The sequence below is a fragment of the Coregonus lavaretus genome, assembly GCF_964263955.1.
Source record: "Coregonus lavaretus genome assembly, chromosome: 6".
Taxonomy (NCBI): domain Eukaryota; kingdom Metazoa; phylum Chordata; class Actinopteri; order Salmoniformes; family Salmonidae; genus Coregonus; species Coregonus lavaretus.
The window spans coordinates 64,340,552-64,365,408 of NC_139993.1; the positions used below are offsets into that span (position 1 = coordinate 64,340,552).

Here is a 24,857-nt window from a genome sequence, read left to right on the forward strand (position 1 = left end):
GATTGGGCCAGGTGCTGGTTGATTGGGCCAGGTGCTGGTTGATTGGGCCAGGTGCTGGTTGATTGGGCCATGTAGCCCTGGTTGATTGGGCCATGTAGCCCTGGTTGATTGGGCCATGTAGCCCTGGTTGATTGGGCCATGTAGCCCTGGTTGATTGGGCCATGTAGCCCTGGTTGATTGAGTCATGTCCTGGTTGATTGGGCCATGTAGCCCTGGTTGATTGGGCTGTTGTTGATGTGTCTGTTTGTCATTTTGGGGATGGTGTGGTACTGTCTCTGTAGTTTGACAGTTGATGTTTTGAAGGTTTTGAAGGAGGTCATGAGGACTAGAGTACAGAAGCATTTTAGTTAATTGGATAAAGAAAGAGTCTGGTGAAATACTTGCACAAGCCCATCATTTACAATATTGTCAGGTCTTGAGGATAATTAACTTAATGTAGCTTACCTTTGATATCACACAAGCAAACATATGGAACCTTGTGAACTTTGTAGTTAAATAACTAGCCACTTGTGACACTAAGATAAGGCTACTGTTTGGCGCTGTGCCACTGGTGAACCCAAACAACTAGGAATGTTGTTACTACAGTACAATACCAAACAGAGGCTAATGAACAACAAATAACATTAACAGGAACCCTGGCCTTTACCCCATAACCCCATATCTCTTTTGTCTTCTGTTATGTGATTTGGCACTGAGCTCTACTGTCAAACTTAACTCACCCAGAACTGTGCTGACGAACTTAACTCCCCCAGAACTCTGCTAATGAACTTAACTCCCCCAGAGCTCTGCTAATGAACTTAACTCAACACAGAGCTCTGCTGATGAGCTTAACTCCAACCAGAGCTCTGCTGATGAACTTAACTCAAAACAAAGCTCTGCTGATGAACTTAACTCCACCCAGAGCTCTGCTGATGAACTTAACTCCACCCAGAACTCTGCTGATGAACTTAACTCCCCCAGAGCTCTGCTGATGAACTTAACTCAAAACAAAGCTCTGCTGATGAACTTAACTCAACACAGAGCTCTGCTTATGAACTTAACTCCACCCAGAGCTCTGCTGATGAACTGAACTCAACACAGAGCTCTGCTGATGAACTGAACTCAACACAGAGCTCTGCTGATGAACTGAACTCAACACAGAGCTCTGCTGATGAACTGAACTCAACACAGAGCTCTGCTGATGAACTGAACTCAACACAGAGCTCTGCTGATGAAATTAAATGAACTCACCCAGAGCTCTACGGATTAACTTACCTCCACCCAGAGTTCTGCTGTGATCCCATAACCCTTGTATAAACATGGAAATGGCATTTTCACACTACTGAGCTGAGCCAAGCCTAGCTGGCCTTGTACTCATCTGGTCTGCTTAGGCATCCACCATAGTTGCTGGAACCGTGCTGGGAAGGACAATATGAAAAGACAACATCTGAGCTAGCTCAGCACATTTCAGCACAATAATGTGAAAAAAGGGGGTATAACTATTGTGACACCCTAACTCTCTGCTAAACATCTTCTCCCCACCCACAGGTTTCTGGCTACCTGTTATTCCAACTGCTCCTGTCCTGCTAACGCCTTTAACCCAGTGTGTGGATCTGACAACACTGAGTACCTGTCTCCATGCCATGCAGGCTGCAAAGAGTACACCAAAGACCCCAAGAACAAATTCAGGGTTCTGGTAGGTGGCCATTTAATCTCAGGCTTTCTGACGAGGACCCATTCATCTGCTTTGATTCTATATAGATAAGTCATAATGGGGAATAATTAGGGAAGCAGTATGGTATAATTGAACAAATGGTTAAAAAAAACACTCCGTTACAGATGTAGGATCTTAATTTGATCACCCTGTTGTTGCAGGAAATGCCCTGCACATCAGGAAATGCAAACGTGTAGTCAGTGGTGTAAAGTACTTAAGTAAAAATACTTTAAAGTACTACTTAAGTAGTTTTTTGGGGGGTATCTGTACTTTACTATTTATATTTTTGACAACTTTTTAACTTCACTACGTTTATAAGGGAATTTATGTAGTTTTTACTCCATACATTTTCCCTGACACCCAAAAGTACTCGTTACATTTTGAATGCTTAGCAGGACAGGACAATTGTCTAATTCACACACTTATCAAGAGAACATCCCTGGTCATCCCTACAGCCTCTGATCTGGTGGACTCACTAAACACATGCTTCATTTGTAAATTATGTCTGAGTGTTGGAGTGTGCCCCTGGCTATCAGTAAATAAATAAAACAAGAAAATGGTGCCGTCTGGTTTGCTTATTATAAGGAATTTGAAATGATTTAAACTTTTACTTTTGATACTTAAGTATATTTGAGCAATTACATTTACGTTTGATACTTAAGTATATTTAAAACCAAATACTTTTTGACTTTTACTCAAGTAGTATTTTACTGGGTGACTTTCGCTTGAGTCATTTTCTATTAAGGTATCTTTACTTTTACTCAAGTATGACAATTGGGTACTTTTTCCTCCACGGATTGTAGTGTACTCAAGGTTGAAAAAGGCTTCTAAAGTTTCCAGACTTGATTTGCCCTAAGAAAAAAAATGATCAACCCCTTCAGAAATGTCCAATAATTATAATCCACACAATAATTCACATTTCCTGTTACTGCAGGGCAATGTCCTGGTATTTTCCTGCTGTGAGAAACTGGTCAAATTAAGATCCTACATCTGTAAGGTCTAAATCTTCAACCGTTGGAACTGATTAAACTCCCCCAGTCTAGGCGGGAGAAGAGTGTATTGGTCAGCAGGGCAGCCAGCCAGACCTAGCTCTAAGTGTCTGACTGTGTGCCACAGTATCTACCTACAGTACAGCTACACAATATGGATGGTTAACAATCAATGGGCCAGTCCGATCGATCTGTAATCAGCCCTGGGACACAGGAAGTGTTTTAAGTGGAGTTAAACCACTTATAGATGTTACAGTAGGAGAGTAATCCACTGGCAGGAGGACTGCGGCAAGGCTAATAGTTTTAGTTATATTGACTTGACTTAGTGTACATAATACTCAACGCATGGCCATTATGTTGAATTATTTAGACTTCAATTCAGACCAAGATGTTAACTGTAGTTCGTTTTGTAAATATACATTGATTAAGTACACAGTACTTTCAAATCAATATAGGGTAACTATCGTTCACAATTTAGCCATTTGTCTTAATGAAAACAAGTCATTTGTACATTTGCTGTATATGTTATCTATCTTTACATATTGACACTGGTGTCTTCTCTGTTCTCCTGCTGTAGGAGTACACGGACTGCATCTGTATAGGTCACAGCCAGCGTACTGCCCGCCCCGGACCCTGCCCCAACCAATGTCCTCACTTCCTGCTTCCTGTCATGTTCATCATCTCTCTGGCCGGAATGATCGCCTCCCTAACACACAACCCCATCTATATGATGGTCCTCAGGTAACCTCCCTCCCTAACACACAACCCCATCTATATGATGGTCCTCAGGTAAATAATGGCTGGATAAAATGTAATTTCATTTAATTGTTCATTTAATTAAATTTGATGTGGAATACTCCTCATGAGTAGCACATAGAGAGCAAAAACAATGGACATGACTATTTAGGCTAAAACATTATAAATCTGTTTTTAATGTATTGTATCTTACTTTGCATGAATTGTTTCAGAACTGTTCCCCATGAAGATAAATCTTTTGCCATAGGAGTCCAGTTCCTACTCTTGAGAGTGCTTGGTAAGTGTCCTTTTTAGATGTATACTTCATAAAGACAGATGTTGTAAAACAACACACAATGGAATATAATACCATATCAAATCCACCCCACCTGGTAATGACCCGTCTTTATTGTGTCAATGTAGTGTTAGAGTGCCCTCTAGTGGATGACAACTGTTTACAGTTATGTGTATCTAGTGGATGACAACTCTTTACAGTTATGTGTAAGGGGGGCCTCATATTATTGTTTTATAACAGCCTGGTTACCAGCCCCAGCCCAGTTCGGCATTGCCATCGACAGCTCCTGTATATAATATGATTTATATATTATGTGATCCTGTCCTTCTCTATTCTAGCCTGGTTACCAGACCCAGCCCTGTTCAGCATGACCATCCACAGCTCCTGTATATAATATGATTGATATATTATGTGATCCTGTCCTTCTCTATTCTAGCCTGGTTACCAGCCCCAGCCCTCTTTGGCATGACCATCCACAGCTCCTGTATATAATATGATTGATATATTATGTGATCCTGTCCTTCTCTATTCTAGCCTGGTTACCAGACCCAGCCCTCTTCGGCATGACCATCCACAGCTCCTGTATATAATATGATTTATATATTATGTGACCCTGTCCTTCTCTATTCTAGCCTGGTTGCCAGCCCCAGCCCTGTTCGGCATTGCCATCGACAGCTCCTGTATCTGGTGGAAACATGCCTGTGGCAACCGGCTGGGCTGTGGTTACTATGACAATACCATACTGAGGAACAGGTAAGAAAAAGTACTTTATACAACTAATGTTATGCTTCAATTAGACAAGTTATAATGATTAATTTATTAATTTATTGGTTGATTGGTGATTGGATGGTTGACTGGATTGATTGACTGATTGGTTGATTGATTTCCCTGCAGGTACCTGAACCTACAGGTGGGAATGTGATAAATAGAGTCATGCTAAACTAGCTCTAACCCTCCTGCCCTATCGTATTTCTGAAGGTACCTGGGCCTGCAGATGGGCTTCAAGGTGATGGGGATCTTCCTGCTGGGGGTGGTGGGCTGGAAGGTCCAGAGGACCAGGGAGTACAGCCTGGAGAAGAGGCCTGATGGACCACTCTGATCTGGGATACAACTGACCGCCTGGCTCTCCCCCCTCCTCCCTCTCTCCCATCTCACTTTAAAGAATAGTCTCAGGTCCACTACTTCCTTTCAACAGTCTGCTGAGAGGTATTCTGTCTGAATGAGCTCTCCTTTACCCACCTGATCCACCTAACCCGTCTCACATGAGAGAAGAGACTCGCCTATCACCCTACCAGTGGGCAATGTCAGGTGCCCTGAGGTCCACTATGCCTTTCAACCATAGACTGTTTCAACGGTCTGCTAAAAGTACTCTCAACCCCACCTGATCCTCCTGTTGGAGTAACCTCAGCACTGAAGGACACTCCAGCTCTGGTATGGATACTATAACACTCATTCAGGACACTATAGCACCCTTTGACTATCCTAGACTCCTACACTATCCCTACATGGGGAAGGAGATTCACTATCCCCACATGGGGAAGGAGATTCACTATCCCTACATGGGGAAGGAGATTCACTATCCCCACATGGGGAAGGAGATTCACTATCCCTACATGGGGAAGGAGATTCACTATCCCTACATGGGGAAGGAGATTCACTATCCCCACATGGGGAAGGAGATTCACTATCCCCACATGGGGAAGGAGATTCACTATCCCCACATGGGGAAGGAGATTCACTATCCCCACATGGGGAAGGAGATTCAGTATCCCTACATGGGGAAGGAGATTCACTATCCCTACATGGGGAAGGAGATTCACTATCCCTACATGGGGAAGGAGATTCACTATCCCTACATGGGGAAGGAGATTCACTATCCCCACATGGGGAAGGAGATTCACTATCCCTACATGGGGAAGGAGATTCACTATCCCTACATGGGGAAGGAGATTCACTATCCCTACATGGGGAAGGAGATTCCCTATCCCTACATGGGGAAGGAGATTCACTATCCCCACATGGGGAAGGAGATTCACTATCCCTACATGGGGAAGGAGATTCACTATCCCTACATGGGGAAGGAGATTCACTATCCCTACATGGGGAAGGAGATTCACTATCCCTACATGGGGAAGGAGATTCACTATCCCCACATGGGGAAGGAGATTCACTATCCCTACATGGGGAAGGAGATTCACTATCCCTACATGGGGAAGGAGATTCACTATCCCTACATGGGGAAGGAGATTCACTATCCCCACATGGGGAAGGGGGTTCAGTATCCCCACATGGGGAAAGGGGGTTCAGTATCCCCACATGGGGAAAGGGGGTTCAGTATCCCCACATGGGGAAAGGGGGTTCAGTATCCCCACATGGGGAAAGGGGGTTCAGTATCCCCACATGGGGAAAGGGGGTTCAGTGGCAGTGAAAGGTGGTGATGTAGGTCATTTGAAGGATGAAACATGTAGTCTTTGGGTGCACATTGAAAACTGTATACTTGCTGTTAACCCAGGGATGTTGTCAATTCAGGTTTCTAGTTGCAGAAGGCAAAAAGTTAAAGCTAGCTTAATATTTTGTCTCTAACACAGAGGCATTTGGTGAGTGACATTATAGAGACTCTGAGTTTTTGTTTGAGATATTTATGTTTTATACACAGAATGGTAATTTTATAATCATATGATCAATATCTCATCAGCTTTAATCACAATAATATTCTATGCATCAAATATCAATTACACTGTTTAAGTATGTGTTCTCTTGTTGAAATTGAACGCCAATACAATATGGTCAGTTTTAGATAGTCTTAATTTACGTGCCTTTTATATGCAGCAACAAATGAATGTAACTTCTGTAAATAATAAAATGTTTGTTTATATTGACAAATTGTTATATTGTGTTGGAAAAGTTAAGAAATGGGAAAAAGGGATTATCTTTCTCTGTCTGTCTGTCTGTCTGTCTGTCTGTCTGTCTGTCTGTCTGTCTGTCTGTCTGTCTGTCTGTCTGTCTGTCTGTCTGTCTGTCTGTCTGTGTAATCATCATGGGTCACTCAAGTACTAGAGTTGGAGCAAGATGTAACGGAAGGGGTTTCAAACAGAGTAGGGCTAATGACCTAACTAATATAAAATGTAGTGCACAAGAGTAAAAAAAAAAAAAGAGTAGGGGAAAGCTTTCCCTTTACTTCCGTTTCGCATGACGTCAGGTGCCAGAGCAGAAAGGGAGGGGCCGGCAGACAAACAGAGAGCCGCACATGCGCATATCGGCGTTGAAAGGGACAGCAGGCTATCCAGTGCAGTAGCACTCCCATCGCTGAGAGAGCGGATTGAACGGGTTGAGGCGTCGCTTTTCAGTTTACAGCATCATCAGCACCACAACCCCGGACCGCTGGGGAACAAGCGTTTCATTCTCCTACTCTTTTAGAAATCCGCCCCAAAAACATGTCTGTGGGTAGTGACTTTGGGAACCCCTTAAGAAAATTCAAACTGGTCTTTCTCGGGGAGCAAAGCGGTAAGTCATTCAGAATCCTCGGGAGAAGTTCTATTTCCATTTGGGGAAGCTGTCTGTGTGCACCTGCTGGGTGTTCACTGTCGATAAAAGAAGTTTAAATGATCTCTTTATCTATAGGCCTGCTGTACATGTTGCTCTTAGTCACATAATGTACTACATTTTCTATGGGAAAATGTCAAGCAAGTTTTTCTTATGTTTTATCTGTTGAAAATAGTTCAGACGACACCAGTATAAGGTGTTTATAATGTCAGTCTATGCATTTAATTGTTCGGGGCTATTTATTGTTTGATTAGACTTTACGCACAGCAGGGGCAAAACATTATGATTTTTGCAGTCAGTGTCACAATAATTCACATTTTATAACGCTAATATAATTGTAGCTTGTCATCGATATGTAGGCTACGATTGTTATCTGAAATGGGTGGTGTTTGTGCGATGAGATTGTCTCAAATGGGAGTGCTGTGGTTTAAAAGAGATAAGTTAATTAATTAATTATTCTGTGTATGGCTGAGACACACCCAGGTTGCCAGTGTCTGTCGGTGGGAGAACTTGTGTAGCTGCAGTCTCTCTGCCACTGTATTCTCTCTCTTTCTCTCTCTGTTCTCTCTCTCTCTGTTCTCTCTCTCTCTCTCTGTCTCTCTCTCTGCCACTGTATTCTCTCTCTCGCTCTCTCTCTCTGTCACTGTATTCTCTCTCTCTCTGTTCTCTCTCTCTCTGTCTCTCTCTCTGTCTCTCTCTCGCTCTCTCTCTCGCTCTCTCTCTCTCTAGCTCCAGAGGATGACTAAGTCATTTGGTAATGTGCATAGTGAAGTGCGCTGGAAAATGTGGTGTAGTATAAAATATATCATCCCAATTAAAGGTTATTATGAATAGATAGACTGATGACCATATGATGACCAACTTATCCCTGGCTTATCTTGGCTCAGTTTGTCCCTAAAGGCTCCACTACTCCACACCATCTTATGAGACTTGTTACATCTCTTCATGTAGGTTCATGTGGTGTGTAGAGAAGTCAAGAGGTTTGTTTTCAGAGAGAGAGGGGGGGGGGGGGGGGAGAGGAATGGAGAGGGAGGGAGGGAGAGAAAGAGATGAGAGGGAGGGAGAGAGAGATGAGAGGGAGGGAGGGAGTGAGAGAGAGAGAGGGATGGAGAGGGAGAGAGAGAGGGATGGAGAGGGAGAGAGAGAGACAGAAAGAGAAAGAAAGAAAGAGATGTGAGGAAACAATGGTTATGTTTCAGTGGGTCTGAAATAATTGACCCCCTTGATAAAGATGAGAAATAATGACTTTATATAATAAATCATTTAAATACTGAGCTATATTGTATGCTCCAAGAAATTGGGAAATTATATTGTTTTATACTAATACAATCGCTCAGAGAAAGAGATTTTGTTTAACAAGTAATATTTATTTTTCTCAAAAAGGTAGGGGTCAAAATGATTGACACCCCTAAATATTCTTATAAATTAAGTAGTCAAAAGTTTAGTATGTGGTCCTATATTCCTAGCACGCAATGACTACATCAAGCTTGTGACTCTACACACTTGTTGGATGCATTTGCAGTTTGTTTTGGTTGTAGTTTGGGGCCATTTCAGGAGAGGTGTCTGTCCAGGCTGCAGAGCTGAACTTAACTGAACTCCTAGCCTCATTTTAAATAAAGCCTGCAGTGGAGAGGAGAGGAGGGGGTCCTGACTGGGGCTTGTGTTATCACGTTGTGCAGAGCCATAGCCCAGTGCAACCCAGACCCTATGGGGGAGGGAGTCTATTTCTTAAACACAGCTATATAATTCTTTCCCGTTGACCAGGGCCCAGCTTTAGTGTATCCACATTCAGACACTGGAGGCTCTGCTCCACACTCTTACAAAAAAGGGTTCCAAAAGGGTTCTTCGCAGGTCCCCATAGGAGAACCCTTTTTGGTTCTAGCTAGAACCCTTTTGAGTTCCATGTAGAACCCTCTGCGGAACCCTCGACTAACACCATCATTTATTAATGTAAAGGACAGATCGACCATCATTTATTAATGTAAAGGACAGATCAACCATCATTTATTAATGTAAAGGACAGATCGACCATCATTTATTAATGTAAAGGACAGATCAACCATCATTTATTAATGTAAAGGACAGCTCGACCATCATTTATTAATGTAAAGGACAGCTCGACCATCATTTATTAATGTAAAGGACAGATCGACTAACACCATAATTTATTAATGTAAAGGACAGATCAACCATCATTTATTAATGTAAAGGACAGATCAACCATCATTTATTAATGTAAAGGACAGATCAACCATCATTTATTAATGTAAAGGACAGATCAACCATCATTTATTAATGTAAAGGACAGATCAACCATCATTTATTAATGTAAAGGACAGATCGACCATCATTTATTAATGTAAAGGACAGATCGACCATCATTTATTAATGTAAAGGACAGATCGACCATCATTTATTAATGTAAAGGACAGATCAACCATCATTTATTAATGTAAAGGACAGATCAACCATCATTTATTAATGTAAAGGACAGATCGACCATCATTTATTAATGTAAAGGACAGATCAACCATCATTTATTAATGTAAAGGACAGATCGTCCATCATTTATTAATGTAAAGGACAGATCAACCATCATTTATTAATGTAAAGGACAGATCAACCGTCATTTATTAATGTAAAGGACAGATCGACTAACACCATCATTTATTAATGTAAAGGACAGATCAACCATAATGTATTAATGTAAAGGACAGATCAACCATCATTTAGTAATGTAAAGGACAGATCAACCATCATTTATTAATGTAAAGGACAGATCAACCATCATTTATTAATGTAAAGGACAGATCAACCATAATTTATTAATGTAAAGGACAGATCAACCATCATTTATTAATGTAAAGGACAGATCGACCATCATTTATTAATGTAAAGGACAGATCGACCATCATTTATTAATGTAAAGGACAGATCGACCATAATTTATTAATGTAAAGGACAGATCGACTAACACCATCATTTATTAATGTAAAGGACAGATCAACCATAATTTATTAATGTAAAGGACAGATCAACCATAATTTAGTAATGTAAAGGACAGATCAACCATCATTTATTAATGTAAAGGACAGATCAACCATCATTTATTAATGTAAAGGACAGATCAACCATCATTTATTAATGTAAAGGACAGATCGACCATCATTTATTAATGTAAAGGACAGATCAACCATCATGTATTAATGTAAAGGACAGATCGACCATCATTTATTAATGTAAAGGACAGATCGACCATCATTTATTAATGTAAAGGACAGATCGACCATCATTTATTAATGTAAAGGACAGATCAACCATCATTTATTAATGTAAAGGACAGATCGTCCATCATTTATTAATGTAAAGGAGAGGACTGAAGTATATCAGGAGGGGGAAAGGAGAGGAGTGTGTGTGATCTCAGAGGCCCATAAAGCTGTGGAGAGCATGGCAACACATCACACTTGTTGGAGTGGAGGGTTAATGCATCCACCCAGCTGACTGAAGAACTCAGTGGAAATGATGGTGGAGGGTCTTTATGAAGTGTTGAGGCCTGAATGGTCTGACCAAAGACGGCACAGTCTGAAAATAGGCAGTCCAATAGAAATCCCCCATCACGATCGTAGGCGATGTCATGGCGACGTTGGCTAGCTAAGCTCATGCACAGAAACACGTCATCGAGTCTGACCGTCGTCAATGTGCAGGCCGTGAATTCAAAGGCACTCCTTTGATATAAAGTTGTTTTTGACAAAAGTGAAAACGTGTCAGTCTGTCACTTTCACGAGGTTGGAGCAATAACATGTTCAACTACTTAAGACGTTGTCTCTAATCTAGGTTGTGCCTTTTCGCAAGCATTCCCGGAAGTCTTGCGATGTTGCTCCTCTGGGTTTAGAAACTCTTTGGTCTGAGGCTCTGTTCATCCATAAAGCGTCTCAGAGTAGGGCTGATGATCTAGGATCAGGTCCCTCCTCTTATTCATTATGATTTAGAAGGCAAAACTGTGGGTGGTGGGTAGTGGGTGGTGGGTGGTAGAGAGTGGGTAGTGAGTGGTGGAAGGTGGGTGGTGGGTTGTGGGTAGTAGAGAGTGGGTAGTGGGTGGTGGGTAGTGGAGAGTGGGTAGTCGGTAGTGGGTGGTGAGTAGTGGGTGGTGGGTGGTGGGTGGTAAGAGAGTGGGTGGTGGGTAGTAAAGAGTGGGTGGTGGGTAGTGGAGAGTGGGTGGTGGGTAGTGTGTGGTGGGTAGTGGGTGGTAGGTGGTGGAGAGTGGGTGGTGGGTAGTGGAGAGTGGGTAGTCATGGTGGGTAGTGGAGAATGGGTAGTGGGTGGTGGGTGGTAGAGAGTGGGTAGTGAGTGGTGGAAGGTGGGTGGTGGGTTGTGGGTAGTAGAGAGTGGGTAGTGGGTGGTGGGTAGTGGAGAGTGGGTAGTCGGTAGTGGGTGGTGAGTAGTGGGTGGTGGGTGGTGGGTGGTAAGAGAGTGGGTGGTGGGTAGTAAAGAGTGGGTGGTGGGTAGTGGAGAGTGGGTGGTGGGTAGTGTGTGGTGGGTAGTGGGTGGTAGGTGGTGGAGAGTGGGTGGTGGGTAGTGGAGAGTGGGTAGTCATGGTGGGTAGTGGAGAATGGGTAGTGGGTGGTGGGTAGTGGAGAGTGGGTGGTGGGTGGTAGGTAGTGGAGAGTGGGTGGTGGAGAGTGGGTGGTGGGTAGTGGGTAGTGAGTGGTGGGTGGTGGAGAGTGGGTAGTGGGTGGTGGAGAGTGGGTGGTGGGTAGTGGAGAGTGGGTAGTCGTGGTGGGTAGTGGGTGGTGGGTAGTGGAGAGTGGGTGGTGGGTAGTGGTGGGTGGTGGAGAGTGGGTGGTGGGTGGTGGAGAGTGGGTGGTGTGTGGTGGGTAGTGGAGAGTGGGTGGTGGGTAGTGGGTGGTAGGTAGTGGGTGGTGGAGAGTGGGAAGTGGGTAGTGGAGAGTGGGTAGTCATGGTGGGTAGTGGAGAATGGGTAGTGGGTGGTGGGTAGTGGAGAGTGGGTGGTGGGTAGTGGAGAGTGGGTGGTGGAGAGTGGGTAGTGGGTGGTGAATAGTGGGTGGCGGGTGGTGGGTGGTGGAGAGTGGGTAGTCGGTGGTGGGTAGTGGTTGGTGAGTAGTGGGTGGTGGAGAGTGGGTGGTGGGTAGTGTGTGGTGGGTAGTGTGTGGTGGAGAGTGGGTGGTGGGTAGTGGAGAGTGGGTAGTCATGGTGGGTAGTGGAGAGTGGGTAGTGGAGAGTGGGTGTTGGAGAGTGGGTGGTGGAGAGTGGGTGGTGGAGAGTGGGTGGTGGGTGGTGGAGAGTGGGTGGTGGGTAGTGGAGAGTGGGTAGTCATGGTGGGTAGTGGAGAGTGGAGAGTGGGTAGTGGAGAGTGGGTGGTGGGTAGTGGGTGGAGGGTAGTCAGTGGTGGGTGGTGGAGAGTGGGTGGTGGGTAGTGTGTGGTGGGTGGTGGAGAGTGGGTGGTGGGTGGTGGAGAGTGGGTGGTGGGTGGTGGGTGGTGGAGAGTGGGTAGTGGAGAGTGGGTAGTCGTGGTGGGTAGTGGGTGGTGGGTAGTCGGTGGTGGGTGGTGGGTGGTGGGTAGTGGGTGGTGGTAGCACCTTTCATGCCGGGAGAATGTTGAATGAGTTGTCAGAGAAGACGCTTCTCCTCCTGGCTGGCTGGTTAGCTGTCCTCTGTTCTCCTCTACCTTGCTGCCTGGGCTGTGTTGTACCCGGGTTCAAATACTATTGGAAATCATTGACAATTCTGTATCTGTGCTTGCTTGTTGCAATGGAACCAATAGAAATGTTTTAAAAGTGCAAACATCGCCCATCTGGCACTCAAAGTATTTGAAAGATTTCAAATGGTATTTGAACCCAGGTCTGGAGCTGTGCGGAGGTTGGCGACGTGTCTGGCTCTAACTTCTCTGGCCGGTGAAAGCTGAGGAGGGTTTTCATCTGGCTCTAACTTCTCTGGCCGGTGAAAGCTGAGGAGGGTTTTCATCTGGCTCTAACTTCTCTGGCCGGTGAAAGCTGAGGAGGGTTTTCATCTGGCTCTAACTTCTCTGGCCGGTGAAAGCTGAGGAGGGTTTTAAGCCTGCAGATCTGTGTTTCCTGCTCAACTCACGCTTACTGCGGAAGTGGTGTCTTCGCCAACTCTCAGAGCCTCAGAAAAAAATGTAAAGGGTCATTGTTGGAGTGGTTCACAGATGATCCTGGTAACCCCCCTCTGCATTAACGTCATTTCCTCATAGGGGTTTAGGCCTGGGCAGGTTAATGAGGGAGCAGTGGGCACTGCAGTCTGTATACACAGTAGTTGTTGTACGTTACAAATGGCACCCTATTCCCTATATAGTGCACTACTTTTGGCCAGTTCCCAGCATCAAAAGTAGTGCACTATAAAGGGAATAGCGTGCCATTTGGGATGCAGAAACACAGTACTTGTAGTGTGATATCCAAAAGCCAATTGTTGTGAGGTAATCAATCCCCTGAAGCTCGGTTGGTTTCACCTCAAACAAACCGACGGGAATCCATGTGGTAGAAGCATCGACATATCTGTCTGTCTGTAATACAAGGCTGTTTTCACTGAACCCAAATACTTAGATCTTAGGCTTGCGTCTCAAATGGCACCATTTTGATATACATTCACAGGCCAGTTTATTAGGTACACCACCCCTTCACGAAAATGGATCGCTCCTACAAGACAGTACTCTCTCAGTACTCAGTCACCGAGCAGCAGCACAGCATAAAATTGCTTGGCTTTCAAATCTTCTTGAATCACTGGACCTCGAGGGAGAGGGAGAGAGAGCGAGAGAGAGCGAGAGAGATGTCTTGTCTTCTTTTAGTCAGGGAGGGACAGAGAGACTTCTATCATCCACAGTGTCATGATGCAAAGTTAGTTATTCTAGAACTTTACGTAGGGTGGATTTCATGATTTGTAATTTATATACACCTGTTAAGGCGTAATCTCATGGCCTAACCTCCAAAACGTTTCATTTACAAAATTGGAAGAGACTACTAGAACTAATCCCATTTATATACCAAGTTAAAAATCCCCAACTCCCTTTCTCCTCCATCTGGCAGGTAGTGCACTCTATTGAAAGGTCACACATTTCGTAAGTTAACTATTCCCCAACCGTGTCTAAAGGAATACAGTCTATTCTCTCTATAGTTCACTACTTTGGACCAGGCCACATAGGACATTGTTTGATTTGGTGTTTCAGCCATCGACACAATGTCCCAGGAGAAATGCTGGAAAACCTTTTCTCATTCATATTGTATCAAACCAAGCTGTGTTTGTGTTGGCCAAAACATGGCTCTACAAAAGGAACCATTTTTCATTTGGAAATGAATACCTATTAGTGTTTTTTGTGGCGTCCCCCAAATAGCTTAGACTGAGGCGTTTTTACTGATGCAGTTCACCTCTGGTACACAAGCAACAGGACATCTGTTGTGCCAATCAATCATGAGTAATAACGTATTTTTTATGTGTTGTAATGACACAACGTAACGTCGTAACGTCAGTATGACCGTAGTGTTGTAATGACACAACGTACCGTCGTAACGTCGGTATGACCGTAGTGTTGTAATGACACAACGTACCGTCGTAAACGTCGGTATGACCGTAGTGTTGTAATGACACAACGTACCGTCGTAACGTCGGTATGACCGTAGTGTTGTAATGACACAACGTACCGTCGTAAATGTCGGTATGACCGTAGTGTTGTAATGACACAACGTACCGTCGTAACGTCGGTATGACCGTAGTGTTGTAATGACACAACGTAACGTCGGTATGACCGTAGTGTTGTAATGACACAACGTACCGTCGTAACGTCGGTATGACCGTAGTGTTGTAATGACACAACGTACCGTCGTAACGTCGGTATGACCGTAGTGTTGTAATGACACAACGTAACGTCGTAACGTCGGTATGACCGTAGTGTTGTAATGACACAACGTACCGTCGTAACGTCGGTATGACCGTAGTGTTGTAATGACACAACGTACCGTCGTAACGTCGGTATGACCGTAGTGTTGTAATGACACAACGTAACGTCGTAACGTCGGTATGACCGTGGTGTTGTAATGACACAACGTACCGTCGTAACGTCGGTATGACCGTAGTGTTGTAATGACAAAACGTACCGTCGTAACGTCGGTATGACCGTAGTGTTGTAATGACAAAACGAACCGTCGTAACGTCGGTATGACCGTAGTGTTGTAATGACACAACGTACCGTCGTAACGTCGGTATGACCGTAGTGTTGTAATGACACAACGTACCGTCGTAACGTCGGTATGACCGTAGTGTTGTAATGACACAACGTACCGTCGTAACGTCGGTATGACCGTAGTGTTGTAATGACACAACGTACCGTCGTAACGTCAGTATGACGTTAACCTTTGTGAAAGGCTGCTGAATCAGGTTATTGGGAGAACACTATTGATCCTGATCTCCAGTTCAGTAACTCCACCAGGCTAAATACAGTCTGGTTGTTATGTGGAATCACACATTTCCCTGTGTGTGGGATAGACTTGATATTGTGAGAAATCTTTATATAGTACTGTTAATATCTAAACAACTTGAGATCAAACAGCTATTTCTGTTGTTACCGGTGGAATTGTGGAACTCTGTTACATAGTTTAAATGACAAAGTTGGGTTCTGAGTGGAAAACAACTTTACCAGACTGATCAGCATTTCTCTGGTTTGTTTCATTACATTCAAACTGCCCCTGTCTTCTTAGTGGCTGCAGTCTGCCCAGCAATTCAAATATTGATTACCCATCTCTCGCTTCATAACTACTCAATCAGTATTGTGAAAACACAACGGCCCTAAATATCATTGAGCTGAGCTACTGCCCAACAGAGAACGTTGTGCTAATGCCCCAGACTGGTTTATAAGACATTCCTACTGCCCAACAGAGAACGTTGTGCTAATTCCCCAGACTGGTTTATAAGACATTCCTACTGCCCAACAGAGAACGTTGTGCTAATGCCCCAGACTGGTTTATAAGACATTCCTACTGCCCAACAGAGAACGTTGTGCTAATTCCCCAGACTGGTTTATAAGACATTCCTACTGCCCAACAGAGAACGTTGTGCTAATTACCCAGACTGGTTTATAAGACATTCCTACTGCCCAACAGAGAACGTTGTGCTCATTCCCCAGACTGGTTTATAAGACATTCCTACTGCCCAACAGAGAACGTTGTGATAATTCCCCAGACTGGTTTATAAGACTTTCCTACTGTATTCTATTGCATTGGAGCTCATGTATGGTGTATGCGTTCCAAATGGCACCCTATTCCCTGTGGGCCCCTGGTCAAATGTAGTGCACTATATATGGACTAGGGTGCCATTTGGAACGCAGATAATGTGTTTATATTGCTATATATACTGTGTATATATATATATATATATATATATATATATATATATATATATATATATATATATATATATATATATATATATATATATATTGGGGACATTCATTAACCTGTCAACCCATGATGACAGCTCAAATCAGCACAGAGTAAGACCTCCTCTGAACATTTTGCAAATGGCCTCCTTGACTGGTTCTCCTGTCCTTCACATCTAAAACAGTGTTTATGACTGGTTCTCCTGTCCTTCACATCTAAAACAGTGTTTATGACTGGTTCTCCTGTCCTTCACATCTAAAACAGTGTTTATGACTGGTTCTCCTGTCCTTCACATCTAAAACAGTGTTTATGACTGGTTCTCCTGTCCTTCACATCTGAAACAGTGTTTATGACTGGTTCTCCTGTCCTTCACATCTGAAACAGTGTTTATGACTGGTTCTCCTGTCCTTCACATCTAAAACAGTGTTTATGACTGGTTCTCCTGTCCTTCACATCTGAAACAGTGTTTATGACTGGTTCTCCTGTCCTTCACATCTGAAACAGTGTTTATGACTGGTTCTCCTGTCCTTCACATCTGAAACAGTGTTTATGACTGGTTCTCCTGTCCTTCACATCTGAAACAGTGTTTGTGACTGGTTCTCCTGTCCTTCACATCTGAAACAGTGTTTATGACTGGTTCTCCTGTCCTTCACATCTAAAACAGTGTTTATGACTGGTTCTCCTGTCCTTCACATCTAAAACAGTGTTTATGACTGGTTCTCCTGTCCTTCACATCTATCAATCAATTTTATTTTATATAGCCCTTCTTACATCAGCTAATATCTCGAAGTGCTGTACAGAAACCCAGCCTAAAACCCCAAACAGTGTTTATGACTGGTTCTCCTGTCCTTCACATCTGAAACAGTGTTTATGACTGGTTCTCCTGTCCTTCACATCTGAAACAGTGTTTATGACTGGTTCTCCTGTCCTTCACATCTGAAACAGTGTTTATGACTGGTTCTCCTGTCCTTCACATCTGAAACAGTGTTTATGACTGGTTCTCCTGTCCTTCACATCTGAAACAGTGTTTATGACTGGTTCTCCTGTCCTTCACATCTAAAACAGTGTTTATGACTGGTTCTCCTGTCCTTCACATCTAAAACAGTGTTCATGACTGGTTCTCTAGTCTTTAGGCTTATTGAATCCTGGCTATTCCCAGGCCTTCTGATACTGCTGAAGATGAAGCCCAGACTAAGGGACTGATAGAATGTCCATACTGAGTTGACAGGGGCTTGGTGTGTGTTTTTGTGTGCGTGTATGCATGCACGTGTGTGTACCTGTGAGTCCGTTGTCAGCTTGGAAAGCTTTAAGTCAATCTGGCAGTCCAGGTTCGATTCCCCTCTCCTCTATCTGGGGCTTTAATATTGACTGATCTAGTTGCGTCTAGAGATAACTGGGCAGTCTTTTTCATTTCACATGTCATCGCATGGCCAGCTCCTTCCCAGGCCCAGTGAGCGGAGCACAGAGCAGCTTCTCGGATGGATTGGGGGAAGCAGATCCCTGGCAGCTTTGATCTGTTATTGATTAGCTCAGACTCCCAGTAATGGGGGGTAATGGAGCATAAGCCATAAGTCCCTTCTACCATCCAAAATGTGTCCCAAATGGCACCCTATTCCCTATTTAGTGCACTACTTTTGATCAGGGCCCTGGTCAAAAATAGTGCACTAAATTGGAAATAGGGTGCCATTTGTGATGCGCACCAACACACTTCCAACAGGGACAGAAGAGAGCGATTGCTAATCTTTCTCTTTAATGAGTTCTGTTCTAGGCTTGGGCGGTATACCATATAGACAGTATACCGGGGTTTTCTGAAATACCTACAGTATGATTTTCAATACCATTAAAAAAAGGGGGTGGGTTTGGGGTGCCCTAAAGGGGGTGGGTTTGGGATGCCCTAAAGGGGGTGGGTTTGGGATGCCCTAAAGGGGGTGGGTTTGGGGTGCCCTAAAGGGGGTGGGTTTGGGATGCCCTAAAGGGGGTGGGTTTGGGATGCCCTAAAGGGGGTGGGTTTGGGATGCCCTAAAGGGGGTGGGTTTGGGATGCCCTAAAGGGGGTGGGTTTGGGATGCCCTAAAGGGGGTGGGTTTGGGATGCCCTAAAGGGGGTGGGTTTGGGATGCCCTAAAGGGGGTGGGTTTGGGGTGCCCTAAAGGGGGTGGGTTTGGGATGCCCTAAAGGGGGTGGGTTTGGGATGCCCTAAAGCTTGGGGGGTGCGTGCTACGCCGCTGCTTATAACTATAAGTTAACTATCTAAGATGTGGTAAATTAATGATATCCATCTTAGGGCTCCAGCTAGGTTTGGGCCATATCCAGATTGTCATACCAACCTTGTGCCATACTGGGATATTGGTAATACCGGCACTGAACACAACAGGTGCTGTTTTCAAACCTGACTGAGGCTCTGTAATCCGAAGTTTAGAAAACGCTACCTAAATGCTAACAAGCACATTGCGAACATTTTATAATGTCTCTGACCTAAACTATACAAGAAACTCAAAAATGCTACTCACAGTTTGCTGCACGAACAAAACAAATGTTAGACAGCAAGGCTCTTGATCCAGGAGAGGATTCTCTGCTGTTACCAAGCAAAGCTTGATTTTGGAAGAAGCTAAGCACTTAGCTAGATAACTGCAGAGCATTTTGTAGACAGTTAACTTTAATAGTTCTAAGATATCAAGCCGGCAAACATTTAGTTGTGAATTTCATACTGTAACTAGATCACCTGGTGCATGCTGGACAACAGTGGGTGACTCACAAGGCTCCGGTCTCTCCTCATTGTGTGATTGTAAACAAACACCATGTGACTGGGGAGTACCGGCAAGCTTTAAAATGAACAATTGTGGCAGGTGAAATTGCAGAACGCAATCTTCTTTATCTTCTAACGTATTGCACAAGTCGACTGCAGGGTATTTACTTAAAACGTAGCTACATATATTCAAATGTATAAAAAAAAAAACGTATAAGAAATAGTTTCAACGGTATTGACTGTATTGAAAAACCATCCCATGGCTTTTTCCAAATACCCCGGTATACGGTATATATACGGTATTCTTCCCAAGCCTAGCTCCAGCTATGCATTTGGTTTGCTAACATGCTAGCTAAGTGGCTAGATGGCAAGATCAAGCTTATTGGTTACAGCAGAGACAATCAAACTCCTCCTGGATCAACGTACTTTTATAACATAACCTGCTGCCCAATTTGAGGGGGGGGGGAAATAGCGCCCCCTTGTGTGCACTGCCGGTAATACTGAAATAGCGCCCCCTTGTGTGCACTGATGGTAATACCGAAATAGCGCCCCCTTGTGTGCACTGATGGTAATACCGAAATAGCGCCCCTTGTGTGCACTGATGGTAATACCGTATACCCCCTGTATGGTACAGGAACAGTATGTATCTGGATACCACCCAACCCTGCCCCTGAGCAAGGCAGTTAACCCACTGTTCCCCGGGCGCCGATGACGTGGATGTGGATTAAGGCAGTCCCCCCCCCCCCCCCCCCCCCCCCCCCCCCCCCGCACCTCTCTGATTCAGAGGGGTTGGGTTAAATGCGGAAGACACATTTCTGTTGAATGCGTTCAGTTCTACAGCTGACCAGGTATCCCCCAGACCCTTTTCCTATTCTGTTCTATATATATATATATTTTTTTGATCCAGTCTGGGTTTCTAAGTGGTTTTTAATATAAATTCTTTGAATTAATGACTAATGGGTGGGATGGCAGAACGGTCGCATCCCAAATAGCACCCTATTTCCTAGTGTGCCATTTGGGATGCAGACAATGTGTTGGACCGAAACAGGAAGAAGGAAAGTGTCTGGCTAGTCTTAGAGGGACTACCTCGCTTTTAAAACTCTGGAAAATAACTGTGACAGTACGACTAGAACAGAGGCTCAGCTTTTTGAAAAGAAACACAACTTTTTTTCTGATGTCTGACAAAACATCCTCCCTGGATTCAAGCCTTGGAGACTTGGAGAGAAGCTCCTGGTGCTGTTTCAGCAGTACAGATGTCTGGCCGGGATCACGGGTTGGACGCCTACAGCAGGGTGAGGGGAGGGGAGAGGAGGAAACCCTGCTACTGCTGCTTCTGCTCTAGAGGAAGGCTGTCTGTCTGTCACTCAGCCCAGCGTAGCAGGACTCCCTCAGTATTTACTATTCCCTCAGCTGTGTGTGTGTGTGTGTGTGTGTGTGTGTGTGTGTGTGTGTGTGTGTGTGTGTGTGTGTGTGTGTGTGTGTGTGTGTGTGTGTGTGTGTGTGTGTGTGTGTGTGTGTGTGTGTGTGTGTGTGTGTGTGTGTGTGTGTGTGTGTGTGTGTGTGTGTGTGTGTGTGTGTGTGTGTGTGTGTGTGTGTGTGTGTGTGTGTGTGTGTGTGTGTGTGTGTGTGTGTGTGTGTGTGTGTGTTTGTGTGTGTGCGTGTGTGCGTGCGCTCGCTCGCGTGTGCTTCCCTGGGCTCTCCAGATGAGCCCTATTCACAGAGCTGCTTGACCTGGCAGTCTCTACAGCTTAGTCTGCTCTTACCTGGGCTTACTCCCGAACACCCTTCCCCCCAGAACCCCTCCACCTTCCAACCTCCACCACTCCACCCTTCCACCCCTCATCCCTCCTCCCTCCACCCCTCCACCCTCCTCCATCTCTCTACCCCTCTACCCCTCTACCCCTCCACCCCTCCATCTCTCTACCCCTCCACCCCTCTACCCCTCTACCCCTCCATCTCTCTACCCCTCTACCCCTCCACCCCTCTACCCCTCCACTCCTCCACCCCTCCATCTCTCTACCCCTCTACCCCTCCACCCCTCTACCCCTCCATCTCTCTACCCCTCTACCCCTCTACCCCTCCACTCCTCCACTCCTCCACCCCTCCATCTCTCTACCCCTCCACCCCTCTACCCCTCCACCCCTCTACCCCTCTACCCCTCCACCCATCCACCCCTCCATCTCTCTACCCCTCCACCCATCCACCCCTCCATCTCTCTACCCCTCCACCCCTCTACCCCTCTACCCCTCCACTCCTCCACCCCTCCATCTCTCTACCCCTCCACCCATCCACCCCTCCATCTCTCTACCCCTCCACCCATCCACCCCTCCATCTCTCTACCCCTCCACCCCTCTACCCCTCTACCCCTCCACCCCTCCATCTCTCTACCCCTCCACCCCTCTACCCCTCTACCCCTCTACCCCTCTACCCCTCCATCCCTCTACCCCTCCACCCCTCTACCCCTCTACCCCTCTACCCCTCCATCCCTCCACCCCTCCACCCCTCTACCCCTCCACCCCTCTACCCCTCTACCCCTCCACCCCTCCACCCTCCTCCACCCCTCCACCCTCCTCCACCCCTCCATCTCTCTACCCCTCTACCCCTCTACCCCTCTACCCTCCTCCACCCCTCCACCCTCCTCCACCCCTCCACCCCTCCACCCCTCTACCCCTCCACCCTCCTCCACCCCTCCACCCCTCCATCTCTCTACCCCTCTACCCCTCTACCCCTCTACCCTCCTCCACCCCTCCACCCCTCCACCCCTCCACCCTCCTCCACCCCTCCACCCCTCCACCCCTCTACCCCTCCACCCTCCTCCACCCCTCCACCCCTCTACCCCTCCACCCTCCTCCACCCCTCCACCCCTCCATCTCTCTACCCCTCTACCCCTCTACCCTCCTCCACCCCTCCACCCTCCTCCACCCCTCTACCCCTCCACCCCCCTCCACCCCTCCACCCCTCTACCCCTCTACCCCTCCACCCTCCTCCACCCTTCCACCCCTCTACCCCTCCACCCTCCTCCACCCCTCCACCCTCCTCCACCCCTCCACCCCTCTACCCCTCCACCCTCCTCCACCCCTCCACCCTCCTCCACCCCTCCACCCCTCTACCCCTCCACCCTCCTCCACCCCTCCACCCTCCTCCACCCCTCCACCCCTCCATCTCTCTACCCCTCTACCCCTCTACCCCTCCACCCCTCTACCCCTCTACCCCTCCACCCCTCTACCCCTCTACCCCTCCACTCCTCCACTCCTCCACCCCTCCACCCCTCTACCCCTCTACCCCTCCACCCCTCTACCCCTCCACCCCCCTCCACCCCTCCACCCCTCTACCCCTCTACCCCTCCACCCTCCTCCACCCCTCCACCCCTCTACCCCTCTACCCCTCCACCCTCCTCCACCCCTCTACCCATCTCCATTGAAGCTACAACAGATTGTGCATCATCTTAAGGGGTCTGATATGTGTATAAGTGGCAATCTACTGTAGTAAATTAGTTAATTTTCTGGCTTTTCCTGTAGATTATTGTACATTACATTGAGGGAAAAAAGTATGTGATCCCCTGCTGATTTTGTACGTTTGCCCACTGACAAAGAAATTATCAGTCTATAATTTTAATGGTAGGTTTATTTGAACAGTGAGAGACAGAATAACAACAACAAAATCCAGAAAAACGCATGTCAAAAATGTTATAAATTGATTTGCATTTTAATGAGGGAAATAAGTACTTGACCCCCTCTCAATCAAAGATTTCTGGCTCCCAGGTGTCTTTTATACAGGTAACGAGCTGAGATTAGGAGCACACTCTTAAAGGGAGTGCTCCTAATCTCAGTTTGTTACCTGTATAAAAGACACCTGTCCACAGAAGCAATCAATCAATCAGATTCCAAACTCTCCACCATGGCCAAGACCAAAGAGCTCTCCAAGGATGTCAGGGACAAGATTGTAGACCTACACATTGTCTCTCACTGTTCAAATAAACCTACCATTAAAATTATAGACTGATCATGTCTTTGTCAGTGGGCAAACGTACAAAATCAGCAGGGGATCAAATACTTTTTTTCCCTCACTGTAGCTGAATTAAATGAGAAAATGTGTCTTGGATAACCAGACCCCTACCTTACCCATCCCCCAAGCCCCATTCCCCAGACTTCCAGTCATACGTACACCTCACCCCCTCTGTATTCCTCCCTGGCCTGCATACAGGACCACAGAAGGGGCGGGGTAAAAAGAAGGGGCGGGGTAAAAAGAAGGGGCGGGGTAAAAAGAAGGGGCGTGGTAAAAAGAAGGGGCGGGGTAAAACTACTCTGAACTGTCTGTCTATATAAGTCATTGTTAAAGCCAGCCTTATTCACAAGTCAATTTATTACATTTGTTACAGTGTCTGCCGTCCAAATTTACATTTTAGTCATTTAGCAGACGCTCTACCCAGAGCGAATTACAGGAGCAATTAGGGTTAAGTGCCTTGCTCAAAGGCACATAGACAGATTTTTCACCTAGTCGGCTCGGGGATTCAAACCAGCGACCTTTCGGTTACTGGCACAACGCATTTAATCACTAGGCTATCTGCATCCCAAATGGCATCCTATTCCCTATGTAGTGCACTACTTTCAGTCCTGGTCAAAAGTAAATCACTACATAGGGAATAGGGTGCATTTGGGATGCAAACAATGTTGTTTTTACTTGTTTAATCAGAAGTTGGTATTCCTGTTTCACATCAGGCTGGTTTCTCTGTGGATGGTGAATAAGTGTTGTCTTTTCCAAGGGCACAGCAGGCTGGTTTCTCTGGATGGTGAATAAGTGTTGTCTTTTCCAAGGGCACATCAGGCTGGTTTCTCTGGATGGTGAATAAGTGTTGTCTTTTCCAAGGGCACATCAGGCTGGTTTCTCTGTGGATGGAGAAGAAGTGTTGTCTTTTCCAAGGGCACAGCAGGCTGGTTTCTCTGTGGAAGGTGAATAAGTGTTGTCTTTTCCAAGGGCACATCAGGCTGGTTTCTCTGTGGATGGTGAAGAAGTGTTGTCTTTTCCAAGGGCACAAAACAAAACAATGTTTATCTCACCTTCCTGGTTTCTTCTTCTTCTTGTTTTCCCCAAGCTGAGGACTAAAGATATGAATGACACTAATAATGAAGACGTTTTCTGCTCAGAATAGCATGGATTGACCTTTAGTTAGTCAATCAGCCAGTGAGTCAATCTGTCAGTCAGTCAATCCATCAATCAGTCAGTCAACCAGTCAACCAGTCAGTCAGTCAGTCAGTCAGTCAGTCAGTCAACCAGTCAATCTGTCAGTCAGCCAGTCAGTCAGCCAGTCAGTCAGTCAGTCAACCAGTCAACCAGTCAATCTGTCAGTCAATCCATCAGTCAGTCAGTCAGTCAGTCAGTCAACCAGTCAGTCAGCCAGTCAGTCAGTCAGTCAGTCAGCCAGTCAGTCAGTCAGTCAGTCAGTCAGTCAGTCAG

The 24,857-nt window shown here is 45.7% G+C and overlaps 2 protein-coding genes across 4 annotated transcripts in view; both read left to right on the forward strand.

Moving 5' to 3' along the window:
- LOC311130250 (solute carrier organic anion transporter family member 2A1-like) overlaps nucleotides 1–6,588 on the forward strand; it is a 37,218-nt gene extending 30,630 nt beyond the window's left edge. The window contains exons 10-15 of one of the 2 annotated variants that reach the window (XM_084162954.1): nucleotides 1,528–1,675; nucleotides 3,260–3,423; nucleotides 3,651–3,715; nucleotides 4,345–4,465; nucleotides 4,691–5,990; nucleotides 6,076–6,588. In XM_084162954.1, coding sequence (XP_084019080.1) covers nucleotides 1,528–1,675; nucleotides 3,260–3,423; nucleotides 3,651–3,715; nucleotides 4,345–4,465; nucleotides 4,691–4,811 — 619 coding nt within the window. In that variant the 3' untranslated portion in view covers nucleotides 4,812–5,990; nucleotides 6,076–6,588. Of the gene's footprint in view, nucleotides 1–1,527; nucleotides 1,676–3,259; nucleotides 3,472–3,650; nucleotides 3,716–4,344; nucleotides 4,466–4,690; nucleotides 5,991–6,075 lie in introns of those variants that run through there. The other variant, XM_084162953.1, reaches the window with a different exon arrangement.
- Nucleotides 6,589–7,146: 558 nt separating this feature from the next.
- Nucleotides 7,147–24,857, forward strand: part of LOC311130933 (ras-related protein Rab-6B) — a gene marked incomplete at both ends in the record, with an annotated part of 129,871 nt that continues 112,160 nt past the window's right edge. For both annotated transcript variants that reach the window (XM_084163745.1, XM_084163746.1), the window contains one exon: nucleotides 7,147–7,216. In XM_084163745.1, coding sequence (XP_084019871.1) covers nucleotides 7,147–7,216 — 70 coding nt within the window. The remainder of the gene's footprint in view (nucleotides 7,217–24,857) is intronic.